At 47.3% G+C, this 23914-nt stretch overlaps 2 protein-coding genes across 7 annotated transcripts in view; one reads left to right on the top strand and one right to left on the bottom strand.

Annotated features, from left to right (window-relative positions):
• The window catches only part of ralgapa1 (Ral GTPase activating protein catalytic subunit alpha 1), a 61298-nt gene extending 46249 nt beyond the window's left edge, over nt 1-15049 (top strand). For 4 of the 6 annotated variants that reach the window (XM_035389047.1, XM_035389055.1, XM_035389078.1 and 1 more), the window contains 2 exons: nt 8274-8398; nt 12700-15049. In XM_035389047.1, coding sequence (XP_035244938.1) covers nt 8274-8398; nt 12700-12845 — 271 coding nt within the window. In that variant the 3' untranslated portion in view covers nt 12846-15049. Of the gene's footprint in view, nt 1-8273; nt 8399-10104; nt 10136-11691; nt 11807-12699 lie in introns of all 6 variants that reach the window. The other 2 variants (XR_004762051.1, XM_035389063.1) reach the window with 2 other exon arrangements.
• Nucleotides 15050-15544: 495 nt separating this feature from the next.
• Nucleotides 15545-18130, bottom strand: LOC118211684 (insulinoma-associated protein 2). The gene has a single exon (XM_035389094.1). It carries the CDS (start codon nt 17978-17980, stop codon nt 16340-16342), a length of 1641 nt encoding a protein of 546 aa, XP_035244985.1. The 5' UTR covers nt 17981-18130; the 3' UTR covers nt 15545-16339.
• Nucleotides 18131-23914: the final 5784 nt, after the last annotated feature.

A 23914-nucleotide genomic window follows, 5' to 3' on the forward strand; every position in this document is an offset into this window, starting at 1 on the left:
AGGTAATTCCTAAGCACACTCTTGAAATGGTTTTGATCCAAGCCACTGGCGGGTGGAGGGGGGTGGTGTGTGGTGTGGTGGGGGTTGTTCCTGATTTTGATGAAGTGTGTGTGCTCTAATTGGGCTCTTTGTTGGACACCGGGGAGGAAATTTGAAGTGTTAAACCTTTGTCTTTCTTATTGTTTCTTGAGAAGCATTACGGCTTTAATTGCGAATTGAAGCCCCTTTTTTTTGTAAAATTTTTTGACCCTTTAGAGAGGCCGAAAGCGAGCGAGGCTGGCGTGTTTTCGGGCGCTCTGAAAGGGCGCGCAGTGCGTTAGCCGCGTCCGCAGGCCCGTAGCGCCGGGTCCAGCAGCGCACGGTTACCTTCTGTTCAGAGGCAGGCCGGGCGCGGCAGAGTGAATTCAGATTACAGAAGAGCAGCGTCTCCTGCAAGCTTCCTTTCGTCCGAAGAGCCCGCGCACGAGGTTCACAAAACAGCTCTTTCGCCCCCCCGCCCTGCGCGCGCTCCTCCCCGGAGGAGGTGAAACAGGGAGGCGGCGGGAGCTCCAGGAGGAGGCCGTCTCCCCGGGTCTGGCTCAGCGCGGCCCCTCCCCTTGGCCCGCGGGCGGGTCCATCTGCCTCCTGCGCCCATTGATCCGCGCTTCGCCGTGACTGTGAAATTTGCGCTTGGAAGAGGAAAAAAAAAAACATTTTTCCTTTCTTCCTTTTTTTCATTTTTTTTGGTGTTTGGTTAATAGGTGTTGGACGCCGGCGAGTAGCTAACTGGCGGCGCGGGCGGTACAAATCGCGGGCGGAGCCGAGCCCAGCAGCCGGGCGAGTTGTAAGTAGCAGATTTCGCGGTGTGCGAGGAGTAATCCAGCAGCGGGGTAAAGCCGCCGCTCCCGCCGTATCGGGGATCTACGGCTCGCCAGCGCGTTTGTGCCCAGTGATAAAATGTTTTGTCTTTTTTTTCTGTTTTTTTTTTCCTCTCCCCCTCTCTCTCCCCAATCTGTGTGTGAACAGCGCCAGAGAATGGCGTGCGATTGGGCGAAACCGCCATATGCCGGCTCCATCGGCGTCCCGAGCGTTCCTGTCCGACCGGGGGGGGGGTGGGGGCGGTGGGTTGACCCCTGTGACCCCCCCGCAGCTGCCGGGGCCAGTTGGTCAGAGGGGTTCCCGATAACATTTTTAAGAGTGGAATCAGATTCATGCCGCGGGTCCCACAGCCCCCTCTGTGTTAAAGCCGTTTCTCTGCCTGTGCTGATCTGCCTGGCTTGGGGCTGGGACGGGGGGGGTGAGACGGGGAGGGGGGGGCGTTAGACACGCAAGCTGTTTGGAAGGCAAAATAAATGTAACTCGGTGAGCCACGGCCACCTTCCATCTGGTAGTGGCCGATTGCACAGACGAGGACACATTGTTAAAAAGGGGATGGGGGGTTTTGGGGGGGGGGACAGAGACGCTAAGCAGCTTCCCCATTGGCCCTGCCAGTCCAGCGGTGTGCGGGCGAGCGCGGGGATGGCAGCGGGGTGGCGCTGGCTCCTGATTGGTGGCGATAAAGCCGGCGGGCTGCTGGGGTCAGCATATGGCTGGGCGTGATACGGAGAGCTTGGGTCAGTGCCTTCTCCCTCTGACTCTGCCTTCCAAAGGCAACCGAGCTGATGAAAGCTTGGGCCCGGGATCCTATTGTCATCCCCTCCAAAAAAACAGCCGCGCACCCCCAACCGCCCCCCCCCCCCCTCCCCTCCGCAGCTACACGCAGCCAAACGCCTAACGGGCCCCCAAAGTTTCCCTCCGCCAAGCTCCCACAATGGCCCCATTGTGCCCCACAAACGCTCTGACCCGCCGGGCTGTCCCAGGGGGAACGGGAGGGGCGGTGGGCGGGGCGGGGAACACCGGGGGGTGGTGGGGGGTGGGGGGTGGGGGGGCGTCCCTCGCTAATTGTTTCCTCTCGAGCAGAAAAGGAGAAGGAAAAGGCATAAAGCGGGGGGCGGGCCGCTCCTTAGCGCTCAATGGCGCTTGTGTGTACGGCTTGTTTCTGGAAGCTTCTGATCGCTGATTACTCTATCAGCGGAGGGCGAGCTCAGCCACAATGCAGACGTATTCATTAGGACCCATAAATCAGGCCAAATGAATTGGGTAAATCTTGGCCTGCTCGATGCTTCTTTTTTTTTTTTTTTTTGTATCGTTACTTAAGGTGTAAATGAATTTTTTTTTTTCCCCTATGTTGAATCGGCGCAGTGCTAATTAAACACCAGCGCAGATTTTGACAGGTGCGCCAAATGTTTGGATTGTGCGGTTTCCTCCGCGCTAATTCAGTCCCAGGGTAGCGCGCGGCGTTCGCGCCGCTAGGACTTCCCGCTCCGTTGCCAAGCAGAATGCAACAGTGATTCCTGGAGGTCGCGCCGGGTTCGCGGCAGCGTCTGTTCCTGAAGGACGACGAAGAAAAGTTTGTCGTCGCGCCCCTCCCCTTTTTCGCTGTTCCTCGGTCCCGAGCACATCGCAGACCCATGAGGAACAGAGAGCCGTGTAATTTGCGATTTGGAAAAAGCCGGTTTAGCCGGTCAGAGGGGAGGTAAACAGACGCGTCCCTCGGGGAGCGGGGGGGGGGATTCTGGGATTCGGAGGCCTCCCTGATGAGGTGTTTAAGATTCTCGGCGGGCCGGAAGCCGCTCCCAGGGGGGGCGGGACGGGGGGGCGGGGGGGGGGGGATGGCTCCGGAGCTGCGGGACGGGGTTCAAATCGGCGCGGAGCGTCTGCGACTCGCCCGGGCCCATCAGCGCCCATCGGCACCGCCCCACGTTACCCAGGGACGCGCCGTTATCCGGGGCTATAGCGTTACCCCGAGTAATAGAGACGCGTCCCCTCATTTCAGAGGGGGAAACCACATCAGGTCCGGTGGCATTGCTGCTCTTCATGCCCCGGAATTCATTTACTAGCCGCGGACCAGGGTGAGCACGAGGGCTTGGGAAATTTACACAAGTGGAGCTTCGTCATCGCGTGACAGGTCTCATACAGAAAAACTCACTTTTGGCGGTGGGGGAAAACACAATAAAAGCACAGAGAAATGCCGCGTTCCTGTTCAATTCAGATGCGTCGCGGCCGCGCGCGCGCCCATCCCCAGCCGCGCGCTAGTGATAATATTCCCCTGCCCGTTAGAACATCAGCGCTAAATTAGCGCTGACCCCCCCCAATGTAAATGTTGAGTTAGCGGGGGCTGTATCCCGGGGCTACGAGCCTGAGACGCGTCACGCGCCGGCTGGAGCAGCAGCAGCCACGGGGCAGCTCTGGGACCCGCGCCTCGCCGGCCCAATTCGATTCCGCTCAGGATTAATAGGCGCAGATCTGATGGCCAGCCCCAGCCGCAGATCCCTGTCGCGCTGCCTCTCCCCTCCAGGCCTGGGGTGCATTAGGCAGGCCCATCTCCCTCTCATCTGGGCCCTGCGACATTGCCTTTAATGACAGGTTATGGCAGCTTGTAACGGCCCATCTCGGTAATAAAATCACTTTCAGGGGCCCGATAGCAGAAGCATCAGATGGACAAATAAACGGATTACTGTGCACTTGGGCACACGTAGACGTCTGTAATTAAGGCCCGTAAAACTCTGCAAATTGAATTATTTATATGATTTTCTCTTTTTTCTTTTTTTTTTCCCTCCTCTTTTTACTGTCCGCTCCCTCGAGTGAAGTATCAAAAAGCGGACTCTTAGGGGTTTAGTGATATTGGTGCTTTCGGACCTATTTTCATCATTCAATTTCATCATTTTGTGCGATAAGCGATAAGTCTGGAATTCTTGTAGTTGATGGAGGCTTGACTGGCATTTTTGGGGACATTTGGATTATTTTACACAATAGTTTTTTTTTTTTGTTGTTCTGAATTGTATGCAGCTGCACAAAGCCACGCACACTCAGACACACACACACACGCACACACACACGCACACACACACACAAATAGATGTTATAATGCATTTTTTGGTCTCTCTTAAATGTATTGTTTGCTGAGGGGGCGGCAGTTGAGCTGAAAGCACTGGGAAATAAATGACTCAGAAGGTTTGCCTAAGTTTAAGGAATAGAGAAAGAAGCCGGCTTCTGCATTTGTCACCTTAGATTGAACCTGTCCCCAGCCGACCGCTCTGGACACTTCAGAAGGCAGAAATCCAATAAAGCCTGTGACCTGAGGAGAGGACAGGGCTCTGCTCTGCCTCTGTTCAGGGGGTAAAACAGAGCATTAACACGGCTCCTGTGTTCAGGGGTGAAGTAGAGCATTAACACAGCTCCTGTGTTCAGGGGGTAAAACAGAGCATTAACACAGCTCCTGTGTTCAGGGGGTAAGATAGAGCATTAACACAGCTCCTCTGTTCAGGGGTGAAGTAGAGTATTAACACGGCTCCTATGTTCAGGGGGTAAAACAGAGCATTAACACAGCTTTTGTGTTCAGGGGGTAAGATAGAGCATTAACACGGCTCCTGTGTTCAGGGGGTAAAACAGAGCATTAACACGGCTCCTGTGTTCAGGGGGTAAAACAGAGCATTAACACGGCTCCTGTGTTCAAGGGGTAAGATAGAGCATTAACACAGCTCCTCTGTTCAGGGGTGAAGTAGTATGAACATGGCTCCTGTGTTCAGGGGGTGAAGTAGAGCATTTACATGGCTCCTGTGTTCAGGGGGTAAGATAGAGCATTTACACGGCTCCTGTGTTCAGGGGGTAAAATAGAGCATTAACACGGCTCCTATGTTCAGGGGGTGAAGTAGAGCATTTACACGGCTCCTGTGTTCAGGGGGTAAAATAGACCATTAACACGGCTCCTATGTTCAGGGGGTAAAATGGAGCTTTAACACAGCTCCTCTGTTCAGGGGTAAAATAGAGCATTAACGCGGCTCCTGTGTTCAGGGAGTAAAATGGAGCGTTAACATGGCTCCAGGTGCAACAGACTGACGGGTGGAGGGCTTTGTGCTTTTCGGCCTCTGCGATGGTCTCCCGGGCGTATCGGGGGTTGAGCTGCAGGTAGGCCAGGGAGCCGGTTCATTTGGGGCTTGTCCCGGCAGACGGGCGTACCCGTGGTGGGGCTCCTGGCAGCGGGCTGGGTGAGGGGAGCTCAAATAACAGCGGTACCCGCGCTGAGCTGCGCTCTTTGCAGCGTGGCTACGGGCTGGGATTACTGCGGCGGGTCCTCCTGCTCCCCCTCTCTCTCCCATCTCCCTCCGCTCTCTCCCTGCTCTCCCCTCTCTCCCCCGCTCACCCCTGCTCTCCCCTCTCTCCAGTGAGGAGAAGCCGGCTAAATCCCTCTTAAGGACCGCGCGGAAGAGTAATGTCAGACAAGGGGGAGCGAAATGAGCTCGCAATTAGGAAGATGAGGGTTTGGGCGGGGCCTCCCTGCCTCATGCCCTCTCCGTGTGCGTGTGGCTGCGGTTGCCAGCGCGGGCTTCGCACTGGGACCCCCCCCCCCCCCATTCACCCACCCCCCACACCCGGCCACGCCGCACCACACGGTAATTCACAGGTGCGATCAGCGAGGGGCCCTGGTGTTGAATAGCACTGCATTCAGCAAATGAGAAATTGATGTATTGATGTGATATGAACAGGCTGCAACTTGTGTCTTCACACACACACACACACACACACACACACACCCCGCATTCCCAGGTTGTGTTTCACGATCTGTGCGTTAAGGGCAGTATATATTCTTTTTTCTTTTTTTTTTGCTGTCTACATTTTGTAGCCTCATTTTTAAAAATTTCCGGCACACTTGAATGAAGGCACATTTCTGAAGCACAGAGAAACGGTGCGTTTCCGCCAGATTCAGACGCGTCACGATCGTAAGGCATGCTTCCTGTGCTAGCCCAGCCTCAGTTTGACAGCAGACTCAAAACATATTTAACCTTTTAAGGTGTAAGTTCACAAATATGTGATTAGAGCGTTCTTAACTGAACATTCTGTCGATGTAACGATCACTACTGGTAACTGAAGGTGGAGTTTTTGAATATTGAATTGAATTGAATATTGAGGGGAAAAAAACCTCTTTAATGGTGCCAAAAACCATGATGTATTTTTTGTTGTTCCCTTGCCTTGTGTCCTCAGTACCGGTGAGCTTGGTTGAATGCACGTGCACTTACCTGTCTTTACTAATTGTAATTATCACCTACTTTCCTGAGAAACAGCGTGTAGACTGATATGTTAATTCATATCTGAATGTGCATGAATCTATAGTGTCACGCGCGGAGATGACTGCAGAAATCCCGTACGGAGCGTTTGGTATTTCCGGAAGCCTCTGCGGAAAGGCTGCTCGGCGGTGCGGGCGGAGGTCAGCGGAGGACTGGCAGTGCCGCGCGGGCGCGGGGTTGGCAGCGCGGTGTGGCACGGCGTGGCGTGGCGTGGCGCGGCGCGGGCATGCTCTGGAGCACAGCTGCTCGCTGAGGGCTCTCCTGGCCCCGCTCCTCCTCAGAAGGAAACGGCTTGTTTAGACAGCAGCTCCTTCTCCCCAGGCCCGCCAGCTCTCCCCCTCCTCCTGGAAGAGCTCTGCGAACTCAAAAAGGGGGCGGGCGGGGGGGGGGGGGGGCGGAGGAAAGCTGGAGTGATCAATTTGGAAGCTATCAGTAGCAGCATGTTCCGAGCGGCGAATTAACACACCACCGGGATTGTTCCCGGGCCCCACCAAGATCCTTCACTTGAAATGTGCTAACAAGCTCTTTTTTGATATCTCTTCAGTGGCAATCTCTCCCTTTCCTCGGAGAGCTCGGGAGTCGAGACGAGCGACAATGAAAAGCTCAGTGGGAGGGGGACAAGCAAGGGGCATTTTTCCTCTGGCTTTTCATCCAAATGGAAAATGAGTTTCTGGTAATACACAAAAGGCCAGGCCTATTTCCCATACAAGAGAGAACACGGAGGAGCACGTACGTTCTTTGAAGACACTTTTTTTCTCCCTTTTTTTCTTTTTAATTTTTTTTTTAAACAGGCCGTTAAATAAATATCCTTCAAAAAAAAATTAAATCACGGTATATCTAGGTTAGGGCTATCTGGGTTGATGCGTTATGCAACCCCCCCCTTCCCCCCAACCTTTTGCTGTTTTTTTTGTTTTCTTTCTTCTTCTTCTTCTTCTTAATGCATATACTGAGCGTTAAGAGAGGAGGATGAACAGAGGGGAGGGTTTTGTTGTCTTGGTGACAGGGTGGCATTAGCGGAGGTCCTGAGGTGAGGTGGCGAGCGGCGGCTCTGAGAGAATCGCGCTCGCCGCCTTTCATCGGCCCCTTTCTGATAAAAGAGGAGTCTGAAATGAGCTCCTAATGCCGCAGCGGTGGGCCGCGCTTTCGCTGCCCCCGCGGCCAGTGTCAAGAGTTAGCCGCCTGCAGGCTAGGCTACAGGCCCCGCGGCGCAGGGCTGCATGGCACTCCTTTTGCATGCGGCTCACAGAATTGGAAGCCGCATTAGTCCATTTGCGCGGTCCCTCTACGAGAGCTTTAACCGTGTTTATTCACCGAATGCACCGGCCGCCGTTGTAACCGCGGATCGGGGGTGGAGCCGCGTGCAGGAAGTTGACCGGCCGCGGAACATCCTGCAGTTTTTTGCGCGCCTGGGAAGCGGCTCATTAGCAGCGTAACTTGTTAAAGGCGTGGGTGTTAATAATTGGTCGGCTGCGGCGTTGGCGCCGCCGCGCTCCCGGTGCGGGCGGGTTTCCCAGCAGCTCCCCGCGCCTGTCTGCACTCTGTCAGCGGCGTGACGGAGGCCGGCGGCGCCGCGCGCTCTCCAACCCGGCGCCGGTAATTACCCAGGACGGGGGGTCGGATGGGCGGGCAGGGTGGGGACAGGAAGCGGGCCGGGCCCGGGGATCTACAGGAGCGCTCCCCCCAAACCGCACCCCCCTCCCCCCTCAGCGTGCGGCTCGGGCGTCACGCGCCTGTCAGGCGGAGCGCTCGGAAGCTCGGCGGGACGCCGCTCCCGAAATATCCTCTCGTCTCGGGCCCAGCGTGAGCCCCGCGCACGGATCACAGATCAGAGCCCCCTCCCCCCCCCGCAGCGTCGCAGCGGCGGCGCAGCACCCGCGCAGCTCCAGCGCAGCGCGCCGCGTCACCGGCTGTGTGCCTCCGGTCTGCGTGCGGCTCGTTAATGCGCCGGCTCCGGAAACCGCGCGCTGTGTTGCGTTCGCGCCGAGCGGCGGCTCCTCCCCGACTGCGCCTCACCGGCAGAGACAAGGAGCCCTCTGCTCATCGTGCGGTTTCTCGCATCTTTGCCGTTGGTCTTGTCGGCCCTTTGTGGAGGTTGCAAAAACAGCGAGTCCTCCTTGACGCGTGTCCCAGCTATGAAGAAAGAGCCCGTTACCTGGAGACCATTGTCCAGCACCACCTAGAACCGACCACCTTCGAGGACTACGCTGCCCAGGTCTTTTGCCCCGCCCCCTTCAATCACCTTCCCTCAGAAGCAGGTAAGAACCTTTCCCCGCCCCCCTCAGCAAAGTGCATTCCATTCTCATTTAAACCAATAGGCTGACAAACACAAGTTCTGTCCTTTCTGCTGGTGACAAGGAAGGACTTTTATTTTACACAAACACCGTAACAATATTTCGTGAAGATTGCATTGGGTGCATTGAGGTTGATTTAGGACAGTAATGTCCACTAGCTGGGGTTGTGGGCGCTGCCATATTAGCCTGGAGTTGCTTATGGGCCTCAGCATTTCGCTGCTGTGTAAATTAGACGGGGGTCCTGAGGTGGAAGTAGATCTGTCACTACAGACTGTAGCGGTGGCCGCCCGCTGCGTGACATCACGGCGCGGAGCTGATTTGTGAAGTTGGTGGCGCGTTGGCTTATCTGCGAGAGGGCGAACATCCCGCTGCTTATCTCTCCTGCGGCGGCGAGCGGGGGGGGGGATTCACTCCGTCCAGACAGGAAGTCCGCTTTTTATCTTCACAAACGCAGCTCGATCCTGCGCAGGTCACAGGTTCTAAACAGGCCTGCATAGGGTCCCCTCCCTGCTGAGGGAGAAGCTGTCCTCTCGCATTACTGCAATGGGGTTCGTTTACATCCCCTGGGTACGGATTCAAGCTAATATATCAGACTCCTATGGATTCTTACAGTGACCACAGGGCAGCGTAGATTATCAGTTGAGAGTGAAAGCATAAAAATTGTTGCATCTGAATACTTCCATCAGACAGTCAGGACATCAGAGTTGGGGGGGTCTAAGAGTGATGTTCTGAGCTTCTATCACAGGCCAATGAGCTGTCACTCTCTCACTCACATATTAACATGCACTCTACCCCAGTCTTTTTATTTCTCTTTGCACCTCCCAAACCTCATTGTTTAGAGTAAGTTTTTGTTTTTTTACTTTCTGTCCTTGCTGAATGTGGTGTGTAATCAGGACGTGTTGTAATCAGGGACAGAGGCGTGGGAAACACGGGCCTCGGTCAGAAACGCAGGTTGCGTTTTGACCCGGCTTGTGCAACGGCCGCTTTTCCCCACCGCTGTGGCTTGTCTGTTGTTCCCTTTTTAAGTGATTGCCCCCCCCCCCCGGTCTCGCTGTCTGGTGTCTACACACGTGTATAAAATGAAAGGGTCACCCGAGCAAGAACTGTAATTAATGAAATGAAACTGAATGAGACGGCTTTCTCTCTGAAATCACAAAAGTCGCAAAAAGTACAGGCTCATAAATCAGGAAATGGATTGCGTTTCATACTGTCGTGTCACCTTTGCTTAGTGGCATATTGCTTCCTCTGACAGACCCTTTCATTTTTTGAAATTTGCATGTGTTTATGCACACAGCTGAAAATCATGCTGAAAACGAATGGTGACGAAAATACATTTTGTTTTGTTACTGAAAAATTAAATGAAAGATTACGTAATGCTGAAGAATGGCTGTTCTGTTCATTACAGAAGTAAGATTCTCAGACTGCAATGTGAAATAATAATTGCTGTATTATTTAAGTGAAGTTAATTTCTGGGACTATTTTTCAGTATCAAAATGTTCTTGCTTGGAAAGGTGATTTATTTCTGCCCGAGTGATAACACACGGCCTCTTTGAACCTCCTACTCCAAATGATCATGATTTATTTCATTTTTATCTGTTTGTTTCTTGGTTTTTTATTTCCGGTTATCGTTTTGTTTTATTTTCCCTTTATCTTATGTTTCCTCCTTTTAGATCATTAACTATCACTTGTGTGTATCTGAAGGTAAGACTTTGGAAGCGACCAAAACTAAGACTGCTTTTTTTTTTTTTTTCCTGTTTGGTTTCCCTTTGCTTGTAACCGAGTTATAAGCCCTCTCTATTGGGGATTCCTCTCTGTGTCTCTACACTAAACCAGTCAGTCTGTCTCACTGTGGCGAGGAATGAGCCCGTCTCTGTTCTCTTCTGATGAATGTCTAGCCTTAACCCCCGGCCTGCATGCTGTTCTAACCGCCCGGTCTGCTTTGTGTTTAACTTCAGGTAGCTTTTTTCATTTATTTTTTTTATTTCCGTCTTATGTTTGCCGCCACTCGCCACTCTTTTTCATTTTTTCAAATCCAGTAACCCCTCTCTTGTCTTACAGTGCGTCTTCTGGCATGGATTAGTGTCGCTCTTACTTTGCTTGTTTGTACTCTGTAATGTCGATTAGATGTCGTGTCAAAGGTCAGGTGGCCTCCTGCCGTCCCAGAATGCCATTCTCCGAGAGTTGTCCTGTATGCACTTCATACACTGACGACCCACAGCAGATTCGGTGTGCATTTATAGAAATATCACTAACTGGGTAATGTCGCAAAGTATGTGCTGGCATGATCTGTATTTGCCTACATAATTCAGAACTCACAAAGAACAACTACACGTAACAAGCCTCTTATGCCTGAATTCTGACCAGTTTGTTAACACTCATTTAGAAGGACAATTAAAACTGCTAACTGCTCATGATCAAGCTTGAGAAAAGGTTGAGGAACTAGTGACACTGCCTTAGTGGTGGGTTGTACAGCATCTCTCATGCAACTGTAGAGGGGAATGTTTATTCTGGAGATACAGGGTTGAAGTTGGTAAGTAGCTTCTTTGTGTGTCATCCACATTCTGTGTGTGTGTGTGTACATACGTGCGTGCATGTTTGTGTCTTAGCTGTGTATGTATGTGTCTTCTGTCTGTGTGTGTGTGCGTCTGTCAGTCTGCGTGTGTGAGCTGTCAGTGTGAGTGTGTGTGCGCTCGTCTGTCTGTGTCAGTCTTTGTGTGTGCTTGCTGATGTGTCCGTGCAAGTATGTGTGTGCATGGGTCTGTGTGTGCGCGCGCGTGTGTGCGTCTGTGTGTGTGTGCGTGCGTGCGTCTGTGTGTGTGTGCGTGTGTGTGTGTGCGCGTGCGTGCGTGTGTGTGTGTGCGCGCGTGTGTGTGTGTGTGTGTGTGTGTGTGTGTGCGCTCGTCTGTCTGTGTTAGTCTTTGTGTGTGCTTGCTGATGTGTCCGTGCATGTGTGTGTGCATGGGTCTGTGCGTGGGTGCGTGTGTGCGTGTGTGTGTGCGTGTGTGTGCGTGCGCAAACTCAGTGCAGAAGTGGTTCCGCTGTTTTACGCACACCTGCTACTGTTTCCCTTTCAGTCTTGTGTCACTGCTCACACCTCTTATCTTTTTATCTCTTCTTCCCTTTTCTCTCTCCCATTTCTCTGTTCCTTTTTTCCTTTCTGTTATCCTCCCACCCTTGTTTCATCCCCCCCTCTCTCCTGTCCTCTCTCTCTGATCCCCCCCCCCCTTTATATCACGTTTCTTCATTCTCAACCAAAGAGAGAAATGCTGTGGTATTTCTGCTCCTTCCCAAACCTCCACTAGAAAACATTGGGCTCATCAAGGTAAAGGGCAAAGGCTTGAAACGGAAGGTCTTTCACGCTAGCTGTGAATGGTATGCTTAAAAGAAACTGGCAAATTGCCTCCTCCCCCCCTCCTCCTCTCCTCCCCCCCCCCTTTATTTTGTTCTGTTTTCATTTTTAGTTTCTCTTTCGATGCTGTTATTCCCCTCTGACCCCATCGCTGTGTCTCCGCTCCTTCCTTAAGGTTTAGGTGTAAAGTCTCCGTGTTGATTAGTTCCAGCGTCTCTTGTGGTTTGCCGATTCGTAGCAGCTCACTGCAGCACACACACAAGTCGCAGTGGTACTCTTGGGGGAAGTTAGTTTCTCGTAGCAATTTAGAAGTGCTGGTCGGATAAGTGGCAAGCATATTTGTTCCACACAAATAATAATTTTGTTTTTTTTTTTTGCCGGTGACTGCCTAATACTGTTCAAATTGGAGTCACGTTGAGATTATGTAATGTAACTTCAGTGATACATCCCAATTGCAAAAAAATGAGTGGTTAAAAATGCGAATCGCACGAAGCGTGGGCTTGAGGATGCTACGTTTTTCCTGCAATTACCTCTAACCTGCTATTTCCTGTTTGGCTTTTTCAAAACTGCGCCTCATATCAGCAACCAGAAAACACTGAGACAAAGATTTTCCAGAGATGCAACACCTCAACCTTTTCAGCATTGATGAATTGCATGTACCTGCCCTTAACCTGCCCTGAAGTTAAACTCCTCTTGGTTTTAAGCCCCAGGCAACTTGATGATGATGTATAGCAGTTAATGCTGTAAAGAGTAGAGGCTGCATCAGTAGAACGCAGTAGTCACTGTCAGTCGTGAGCGTGTGATGGAGAGTGACCCCGTTTCCTCCTGGATGTGTGGAATGTTTTGGGGGGGACAGGCCGTGGGGCTCTGACGCTTGTGCTCTCCCCCCACCCCCCCACCCTCCTCTCCTCCGCAGGCTCATGCCCCGAGAGTCAGCCGGGCGAAAGTCCAGCGGCGCAGGTAGACGGGAGCGACTTAGCCTCGCCAATGTCACCTCGTGCTAGCAAGAGCCGCATGTCCATGAAGCTCCGCCGCTCGTCCGGCTCAGCCAATAAGACCTGACCGCCAGGACCGCGCCCCCCAGCAAAGACTCCGCCCACCCCGCCCCCCTGTCCTCCAACACGACACCCCCCCCCCCCCCCCCACCGAGCTGGGCCTATCTTCCAACTCTCTTCTACCGAGGGACCTCTTCCACACATATAGACAGATGTATAAAGAGCGAAAAGTATGTATATTCAAAGTATATATTCAAAGTACATAATTATTTGTGTACGAAAAGGAAAGCCACACAGAGGTGTGTATTTTTGGCGTGCGTCTGGTGCTCGAGAAGCAGCCGGCGCGTTCATTTACTTTTCTTTTGTACTGAAATAACAGACTCGTGTCATCTGCTGTGTGATTTTAGCTGTTGCCACTGTGTAAGAAGGTCACGAGTTCCCTCCTCTCCGCACCACTATGATGCCAGTGATTGTAAGAGAAACAAATTTATTTAAGCTTACCTTCTTCCTTCAGTTACTGCTTACTCCATACGGTTTTTTTATATATATATATATTTGTACAGTAGTCTATAATGGAGAATTAAACCGTTACTAAAGGGCTTGGTCAAAGATGGCAAATGTCGGTTGGCAAAATCAGATTTAAGCTATGAAATACGACACCCGTGTCTGTGAAGTGTAAATTGTTTGGTTAAGTCTAAGCACTTGCTCATGTTGCATTTTGGATTTGATACACTAAATATCAATATGGTTATTTTATCCCAGAATGATATTCACTACTGTTTTTTTTTCTTTCGTTTATTATGAAGATTGTAAAATCTGTTTTCAACTTCTGATGCAGAATGTTACTGATTTTGTCTGTTTATGTAAAATGTGTAATATTGAAACTACCCCTTCTCACTCATAATGGTTATATATAAAAAAATGTATATGTATAGTGTATGAACCGTACCTGGTCTGTGTATATATTTTACAATATTTATATCTGCCAAAAAAAAAAAAACTTAAATTGACCTCAAGCCACTTAGAACAACAATCCAAGGTGAAATAAAGCTCTCTTCTCGCTTGCGTTTGATTTGAGGGCGCTTGCTCTGGCCGGGCCCTGCTGAAGTCCACTCGGTGCTGGAGGTCGCGTGCGGTCCGCTCACAGCAGAGATGGACCGGAACGTTCACGGTGGGGACGATACCCTGAACTTAAAGGCCCTCCTCCTCTCCAAACCCCCCCCCCTCCCCCCCCCCCCCCCCCCCCCCCACTCTCCAAACATTAGTAACGTGGGGGGGGAGACGCACCGCTGCGTGAAAAGAAAGACGCGTATCATTGCCCGAAAAAGAGGGAGATCACACTACACGATTATGCCAAACCAGACTGATTGGAGGCTCCGGTGGGCTGATGGTACTGCCGGAGCCGGGCAGAGCGCTGCTCATCGCGGCACTCTTCTGGCTTTTCTCTGCGAGGGGACGGGAGAAGCCGCCATGCTGTCCCATGCCCTTGTTTTCAAACGGGGCCCATTGCACCAATCGCCAACTTTGTGTACCGTACAAGCAGCACTGCTTTTTTTATTCTTTTGAATACTGAAACTTTTTGTTGCCATTTTATTAATTTTTGTTTGATTTACGTATATTCACATTCAGCAATAGGTTCTCTGTTAGAGACTAAAGGGATTGCAAATGGTCTTTTTTTTGACCAACTCAAATTAGTTTTCTTTTCTTTTCTTTTTTTTAGAATATTTGTCACTGTTTCAACAGTTGTTTCTTGAATCTCATTTGTTTTCGAGGTCAATTATGTGTTTTCTTTTGCTACTCGCACATTTGTGAGGTTGTGAACGCTTATTTTCAGTTAAATATTTTTGTGCTCTTTTTGATCTTCAGATAGTTCAAGGTGGTTTAGAAAATGTCTTTTAGTTCAGATATGAGGTGTACCAAGGAGGGGGGGAAAGAAACACTTTCACGTGATTGGGTGGCAGTCAGTGAAGAATATGCCACATCCTATGGGTTGATTTGTCCAAATGAATTGTGTGTACTGCATTCCAGTCTCTGAAATGTGCACATAGTAAACAGAAAAAAACCTTTGCTCATCAGCAGTTGTATGCTACTACTGACCAAAACGCAGCATGGCACCAGTACTAACTGCATGTGTTGATATAAAAGAGCTACAAACCACACACAAATATTAGTCTTGTCAAACTTGTAGTATCTATACATTTGTAATGGCTGTAAGGCAAGGAAAATGGATGTGCAATTAAATTTGACAATAAAAAGTATTCTTATCACTTCCTTGTTCTGACTCCTGCGGGGTATTTACTGGTCATTAACATTTTAGCGGTCATTAACATGCTGGAGTGTGCTGGATGTTCCGGCAGCTTTAAGTGGGGAGTGAACATGAAGGTAGCACGGACTGGTATAGCGGGTGTGTGCGGTTGCACGTCTAGCAAATCAGCTCTGTGTCTTTGTTGCATGCTGATCAAAAGCAACGTGCTACCAGGGAACTAATGCGTTTTTCAGTTGAGGTCTGGAAGCATAACCTGGTTTGATCCCAGGATCATGGGTCAGTGATCAAGTGCGACCTCAACGTAGTGCTGGGAAAAGTACAAATATTTGTCCGTTTTGACTCCTGGAATGTTTTCCTCCCCTTTGCTTTTTACCATCCCAAAATGAATTTCATGAAATGTATTGTACACTGAAATCTTGTATCTTGAGTGTGCCGACGTTCAGTAAGTCTTTCAGGGGTAGAAAGTACTAACAAAATACAGACTCCAGGAGACAGTTAAGTCAGTGTCTACAATTGTTTTATTAACCTTTGGTTAACACAGTGCCTTATTTAAAACAGTTTTCTGATGGGTACATTTCATATTCACCACATAGTAAAATATAAATATACAATGTTTTTCTTGGAGTACAACATATTAAAATGATTGTGATGTAGGCAGTTTTCAGAAAATCATTTGATGTGGAAATACATTTTTTCCCTTTCACAAACACTTGTTTACACAGTCACAGATAAGTTCGATTATTTCTGTTTAGGAAAATAAATGTAATATTCTTTTTTTTAATAATCGCTACAACTATACTTAACAAGCACATTCAATTTCCATAGGAACTACATTTAATGGTTCAAGACGTCCTGGTCTAGTTTTATTTTATTATACCAATTAGCAGTTTTACTGACCACGTGCCAGAAGTAAATTATGCACTGAGTCTAAAGATAGTTTGAACTATTGTCAATCTTCTGATTTTAGTGGCCCCAGCCCTTCTTATATAGCTACATTTTTGTATTCACATAGACTGATGAGAAAACATAGATTTAACTGGCAACTAAATAGAGTATCGAATTTTATTGCAAACTTGATGTCAATATATAAGTGGCTATTTTTCATTCAGGTGAAAATACTTCACTACAATATTTTTTCTTTCCCGCTGTTCGAGTACTGGAAGAAATATAAGACCAGTTCGGATACTCTGCGGTTTTACTATGTCATATTGAATAACTGAATTCACACGTAAGAAATACTGTACTTTATACTTTATACTTTACTGTTTTTAGGCTACTTGAACACATCTGCAAAGTTAGCAACCTGGCCTTACGGGCATTTGTAACAACATCACCTGCCGGTTCTCCGTCGGGTGAGACTTGTTAATATGCCTTGTCAAACCAGGTGAACTGAAAAAAGTAGAAGGACAGTGTTTGCAAGTAAATATCTGTTGTTCTCTTTGCATTAGGTCTGGTCTCACTAATGTGTTCACGCTCTTCACTGGGTTCACGAGAATGTCTTCTCTCACCGCATGCCACAACCGGTGTTTATCCCGTATTTCCGAAGAAGGAAAATGGGCCCCGCACAGATGACAAGGAAATGTGATTTGCCCACTTTCTATCTGGTTGCAAGAAGATGACCTAATTGTTTCATGGGCAGCGAGATGTTTTCTTAGGTATGCTTGCCTTCTGAATTTCTTGCTACAGTAGCGGCACTCATAAACCTCCTCGCTCGCACCAGAAGGCAAGTAAGTGGCAATGGTCGGATCCGCGGTTTCTGAGCATCCCAGTAACATCGAGCTATCGCCAGTTCTCAGATGAAGGTCGAAACAGCTGTCTTGGACTTTGAAACTGTGGTCTACAGACGCGGAATTTTCCTGCGGCTTTCGTCGCAGCTGATCTTGCCTTGCGCCGCTATCCACTGAGCGGTGTTGTTGAATTGGGAACTGGGAGCTATCCAGAGAGGAGTGGTGCTGATCGTTAACCAGTATCTTGCTGGCGTTTTCTTTCCCCTCTGTGGATTGTTTCTCGGTGCTATGGTCTATTGGCAGTTGAGATTTCTTGCCGCTTTGGGATTCCACGTTAACCGGACGAGGCTTGTGCCACCTGCGATGTGATGCCAGGTTGGCTGGGCAACTGAAAACTTTATCGCACTCAGGGCAGCGGTACTCTACGCGGACAATTCTTGAGCACTTGTGCTGTGCGAGTGAAAACGGGTCAGGATACTCTTCCTTGCACAGCTGGCAAATGAACTCACCCAGCGGTTTCTTATGCCCAGAAGAGGACGCAGCTTTCAACTCCGGACTTTCCTTTTTTATCTTCAACCCCAGCACAGGTGAGGTGGTCACCTCATCTTCGAAACTGAGTTTCCTAATCACCTTGGTCTTTTTATTCGGTTTGCCTTTGCGATCGGAATCCAGGTATGGTCGTTTCATGACGTGATGAAGCGGCGAGTACAGGTGAACAGGTGTGTCGAATTTAATGTCTGAAGGCGGGAAGGGCGAGTGATTCATCAGTAACCTTTCCATTGAAGACACGGGGGCGCCCACTGGGAAGGACTCTGCCATTGCCGGTGACCTCAGACACCTTTCAGAGAACGTTTTTTTAAGCTCTGTGCCGACTGGTTTGATCGGACTGTACGAAGCATCAGCTCGACCCGGAGAGCCATGACCGGAGTTGTCGATGTTATCGCGTATGTTGTCGGTGGAGACCAAACCCCTTTCTGCTTTTTCTGCGCTTTCGGAAAGCTGTGCCTGTTCCGTTTCTACAGGGACACTCGTCCATAATTCTCTGACATCTCCGGGATGTCGTGCATCTGAACATGCAATGGCCACGGTGGTCTGCCCCTCTGTTTGTTGGGGTTGATCCACTTTAGACGAGTCTCTGTCCCCATCGCGCATCCTGTAAGATGCTGGTGAAGTCCGTTTGCTCCTTTTAACTAAAAATCCCCTGGGCATCTTTACGCCGGCGACTCTACGTCCACTTTCGGATGCGATTAAACAAGCGCGGTCGGTGCCTGATGACCAGTGGTATCAGAATACGCTTGGAGAGACGATCTAAGACTGTGTCCATCAATGCGCGTGACTTGCTTTTTATCTTTGGGGCTGCCTTTTGTTTTCGTGAAGTCACTATTTGTGTCAAAGCCTTGCCCAATCAGTAATCAGAGAATGGATAACTGGACCACAATGCCAAAAGCGCACTAAGTAGGAGGGGCAAGGTTTAATGAGGACGTTTATTGTCAGTTGCTTTCCCGATATGGAAACTAGATTGTCTTTACAATCTGAAATTGTATCATCAGCTGATATTGGTAACTTATTGGTCCTAGTTGTCCTTTATTGGCATACATTTGGCAACTTTTCACATCCATTCAAATGGAATGTAGTCTATAGCCTATATGTAACCTATAGTATTCGTACTAGATCAACACTATTCATATACATAATTAGATAACAGGAAATGTATGATTTGCGATCCGTACGGTCCACACATAAATAGCAGATTCAATAGCCTACAGGTTTCTCATGTAGGCCAATGACTATATTTTATCTTGAACACAGATGTTTTCGTCTCGTTCCTTAAATGTAAAGGCATATTTTGAATATTACAACTTCAAATAGGCCATGTCTTTTTCACAGTGAAAGGTTAAGTTTGTTCAAGATGACAGAAATGCCTGTCTTATCAGTTCCAGCAGTAAAAAAATGTTTGGCAAATGTGACTGTGCATAGATATTGATGTTGTCACGTCCAAGTAATTTTTTAACATAGCTAACCAGTCTAAAATTCGTACAAATTGATTGGATCTAAAAGTGACTGGGAAAAGCTAAATGTAAATGGCGCAACTGCAGGTTGACTACGTAGCTTCCTGCAGTCGTCAACACTAACCTACATCAACTTATTTGATCGCATTGCTGTATTACATATACAAATCTGTATGTTCTTTTGCATCCTAATAAACTGATTTAAATATGCAAATAATTGAGGAAATAGAAGCCAGACATTATATGTCTATGTTTCGGTCTTAATTATAACTGCATCTAAGATCGATTTTAATTTTGCAGAGACGTGTGCTCTTTAAAGTGTTTTGATTGAAACTGAAAGACTCCCGCAGTGCAGCATCTCCCACTAATATGGTTGAGTGCTGACAGAAGCGTTGTCTCCAACTAATAGGATTCAGTTGATGCTGTGCCCCCGCCGCGCTCTTCTTTAACCTTTCTCGGAATTCTTGATTCGGTTACGAGCATTTCCTGTATTTGATATGAGCAATTAAGAGGCAAGCATTCTTTTGGCTTGATGTTCTGCTGGCATGTCGCATAATTTGGCATTTGTGGGCAGACCGTTATCTTAATTTAGCCGTTTAATGTAGTTTACCTGCTTTTTCATTAATGCTTCTGGGACGCAGACTGTGCTACGAGAGTTAGATGAAGGCTATGATTAGACAGTTTAATTCAAAAGGCTATCTCGCTTAATGTAATCCTCTTTTCAAACATTGATTAGCAGTAACCACTTTGTAGACACATTTAATTGGCAATATTCTAACAGACAAACTACTCCGTTATTTCATTATTTTTTCACATCCTTTGTTAGACCTATATATGCATGCCTTTATGGCTGTAAACAAAATATTTCGTCCTTGCGATATGCCAAATTGGAAGACACAATAAGGTTAGCAATAATTTTGAATTCGTTTGCTGTGATTTGCAGTTTGACTAGTTTACTGCAGGCAAATCTTTTTTTCCTAACAAGGTCATCCAAGCTGATTAATGCTTAGCACAGTGTGGCCTGTGGGCTGCAATTACAAACGCGTGGACACATGTTGATATTATTTCGTTAATGTTGACTAAATATCGATTCGCATACCCAGCCTAGTCACTGTAATTGCATACTACTTTATAACAATACAAATTAAGTATATAAACAGCTGTTCATGAAGGACAGATTTCGATAAGAATGAGACCGTGCAGATAAGACATACGGGCTAACGGGCAGCTTGTCAGAAATGTTTTAATCTTTGTCGCTCTATAGGCTATGCTACTGTAAAAGACGACTTACCCAGGCAAGTAGCCTATATATATATTTATATATCCAGTAGCCTATAGTATATTTAAATTTATTACAATAACGGATACTATTTAAATAGCTTCAGTAAATTCACATTCATTAGACCTACATTCTATATATTTTTTGTATTCTTGCAAACACATCCCTACTAAATAGGCTACTCGTTCGTTCAGATATTTTGAAGAGGCACCACCTCGCATTTAGATTTGGTAAATGATACAAATCTAAATATAATAAGGAAAACGCTAGCGCACATTGATCTGCATTGTGGGGTGGGGAGGCTAAAAGCCACTGTCGCTGTATCATATGCTATTTGCTTCCCCGATTGGGGAAAACGATGGGAATATCTGCATTTCCATTTTCCCAAGTGAGAACGCGGCGCTATCTCTTCGGCAGAAGGGTAGTGATGCTTGCGGCGTTGACAGGGTGGTGTGTGGGACTGGCTTTGGAGGCTGCCCACCCCGCTGATAACATGCCAGTGGGAACAGGACACTCATTGACGTTCCTCCTCCTCGCAAGGCTGGGGACGCTGATAAGAGATCAGAGTAGCTGAGCCCCCGTTATTCCCGAGGGCACGCAGTGACCGGCCTGCGTGATTAAATGTTCAATGGAGGTGGTTCTGGTTCAGTGGGCGTTACTTCACTTTAATCAAAGAATACCCGTGAAAACTGGCTCATTAGGGGGAGATTTGCTTCACAAGATATACGTGAAGGAGCGAATAACCGTTTAACTCCGTTATTAAAGCATATATATATATATTTGATTAGTACATTTTCATGTTTGATTATACTTTTTTCAGTTTTCAGAGCTAGGCTATAATCAAAATTTAAATAAACCTTTGATCTGGCAGATATTTATTTATTAAATCCAAATATAATGCAAAGCTTCTGTATATAGGCTACTGATGTTTCTTGCAATATATTGCAACCTTATTTGCAATATAAATGCATATTGCAAATACAATAGCCGATACGCAAACATTATTTTACAATTTTACACAATGTGTTACGTGTGTGTGCCTAGGCGCCAGCTCTGTGAGTGCTGAGAAGCTTCAGCATCCCTAATATTTAAGGGGGACAATTTTTAATACAATTAATAAATAAATAAAAAACACTGTGTGTAAAAATAAAACTCTATTCTCTTGCCTAAACATGTGTATCATTCAAGCTTTAACCTAATTGCGGTGCAATTTCTGAATTTCTTGTTAACGAGGTGTGTTACGTTACTGATTGATTGCGTTGTAACTGTGGGTCTAACTAATATATAGGCCTTGTTTCGTGTCCTGTTATAATACAAATAAGGTTTAACCAATTATCGTTGGAAGTATATTCATTTAGCATTTAAGAACTGAGATAGCGTTGCATATAAGGTGATGAACGGTGATGGTGCGGGATGACTTAGCACTGCAGGAGGTGAACAGCTCTAGCACCTATGTAAAACCTACTGTACTGGATCTGGCAGCATCAAGGCCGGCAGCTTGCGTGGTTAATTAAAATTTAATTGTTCCTAATTAGCGCCTATGTTCTCCCCCTCCCCCTCAACAGACACACAGAGCAATGGTGCTTTGATTGCATGCACCATTCTTACAACCTGGGTGTAAATAAAGATAAGATAATTTTTGCAGTTGTTGTAATAGCGTCAAATTATATTATTGCATTCAAGAAAAGAAATAGACGCGCGTAATTATGTGAACCACGGTATTCTAATTTGGGATACCGCTGCCTGTTTTCAGGTTTCATAGACGAATTCCAACACTGAATAATATCCTACTATTGAATAGTCCACAATCTGAGTCAGAGCAAACCACTGTGCAAGCCTATGCCCTAATGGGAGTGTCACACTTCCTACTGATCTTGAACAACCATTGCTACAGACCTGTGCATGCATATAGTCGCCACGAAAAAAGAAAAAAAACTGGATCAAAGACTACACCTAATGTTGCCATTTACTGAAAAAAGAGATGTTTGCCCATTTGATGAACTATTCTCTAAACCATGGGTGTCCAATCTTATCCTAGAAGGTTCGAGTAGGCAGGCGACAAGCTCTTGGTTTTGTCTTGCACTGAAACTTCAGATTCAATCAATCAAGGGCAACGTGGACACTAAAGCCGGGCACCCACCGCACGCGTATCGGCCGCGAGCGCACTACGCGCGTATTACGCGCGTAACTGAAGCGTAGTTGAAGTACTGTTATTACAACGGCAGCGGGCGACGTCGTCTCCACCAGATGCGAACGCGTCGCGTACCGGCTGCGAAGCTCGCGCGACACAAGCGAACTGAAGCGTAGTTTTTCGCTTCTGTTCTATTTTTTCGGCTTGTCGCGCGTCACGATGGCCTGTTTATACACAGAAATATGCTCTAAAATGCTAGGTATACATGCTCTGATTTATATTTCATCCTTATATTACCTGGGGTGTGTCCCTAGTTACCTCCCATATATTTTATAAGCAGCTAAAAAAAATACAAGCCGTTTCGTTTTGTAAAAATAAATAAATAAATAAATAACTGGAACCTGGGGAAAAGGCAAACTTAGTTTCGCTGTCTTATTTTGCGGAGGGGGTGGGGTAAATTTGAAAATACACCACAGAAAGACGGAGCCTATTGAATGACGTAGAAGTGAATGCACCGAGCAGCCGTTTGTTAGCTCGAGTTTTGGAAGGTAGTTTTTAACCAACCATTGCTCAGCCTATTTGACTTCTCCGATGTCTTCGTTCGCCGTGCTTTCAAAAAGGGCTTGTTAATAAAAATCAGATAATCCACAGATCTTTAAAAAAATCAGATTATTTAGTGGTCTTGCCGATGAAAATGCACCTATTTTATAAATGAAGTTGTAAGCAAGCCTTTATTGCACTTTTACTTCAAAGCTTCCGGTGTTCATGGCGTTGTGTTCATATTCCTTCAAGATTAAACTGTTACTGTCTTTTTCATGATTAGCTGATTTTACTAAATCTGATCCTATAAATGTTTTGACGTGAATGACAAGACAACACGGGAATTCCCAATGGTTGATTACGGATTATTTATTATTATTATGATCATTACATATTCTTCATGAAATTGGCACGCTTGTTAACCAAGCAAATAAATTAATACAGTTTGAGATTGATTGTTATGCAGGCTACGTTGCGATTTAAGTTTATGGTAATTCTTGAAAGCGTTTACTTTCTCACGTATTTACGAGTTAACGAAATATTACCAAATTAACAAACTGAAAAAGGTCTCTCACCAAAGTATTCACTTAACCCATAATCAACAGTCGTGAACAAACGTGAAATACACGATGTAATCCCACTGCAGACTGCGAGAGCTACTAGCTTTTACGCAAGCCTTTGCGCGACACAAACGGAACCAGTGGAGACACCCTACGCGTCGCGCCGTGCTGCTTCGCCCTGCTGTTTACGCGACGCTTACGCGACGCGTGCGGTGGGTGCCCGGCTTAAGCCGAAAGTGATTAACAATGCTCAATTTCAGTATTCATTCGCCAGGGGGCAGTACATGGAATTTGTTTCAAGTTGATCTTGTCAGTCAATTCATTGCATCGATTCAGTTACATCCGTACGGTCTTGTATTCATGCTTATTTACGCTGCCCGTATCTCTTTATTTTCAGTGAAATCCTTACGCGCTACCATTCTTTCATTATCGGTCAAAATAAATATAATAGTTGTTTTCTAATCCAGGTTGCATCAGGGTTTCATTAATTAAAGAAGTATTGGCAATTCAACAGTGTAAGCTCAATATTAATCTTATTCCTAACAAAGATAAAAGTATGTACTATGGTGTAACTACAACAAAAAAACATGCTAGAATTAAGAGTTTTATAAAATATCTTATATA

Source organism: Anguilla anguilla, chromosome 1 (assembly GCF_013347855.1).
Source record: "Anguilla anguilla isolate fAngAng1 chromosome 1, fAngAng1.pri, whole genome shotgun sequence".
NCBI lineage: Eukaryota > Metazoa > Chordata > Actinopteri > Anguilliformes > Anguillidae > Anguilla > Anguilla anguilla.

Bases quoted from the DNA above. Each gene is read 5' to 3' on its own strand.
- LOC118211684 (XM_035389094.1), bottom strand. From the start codon at position 17,980: ATGCCCAGGGGATTTTTAGTTAAAAGGAGCAAACGGACTTCACCAGCA.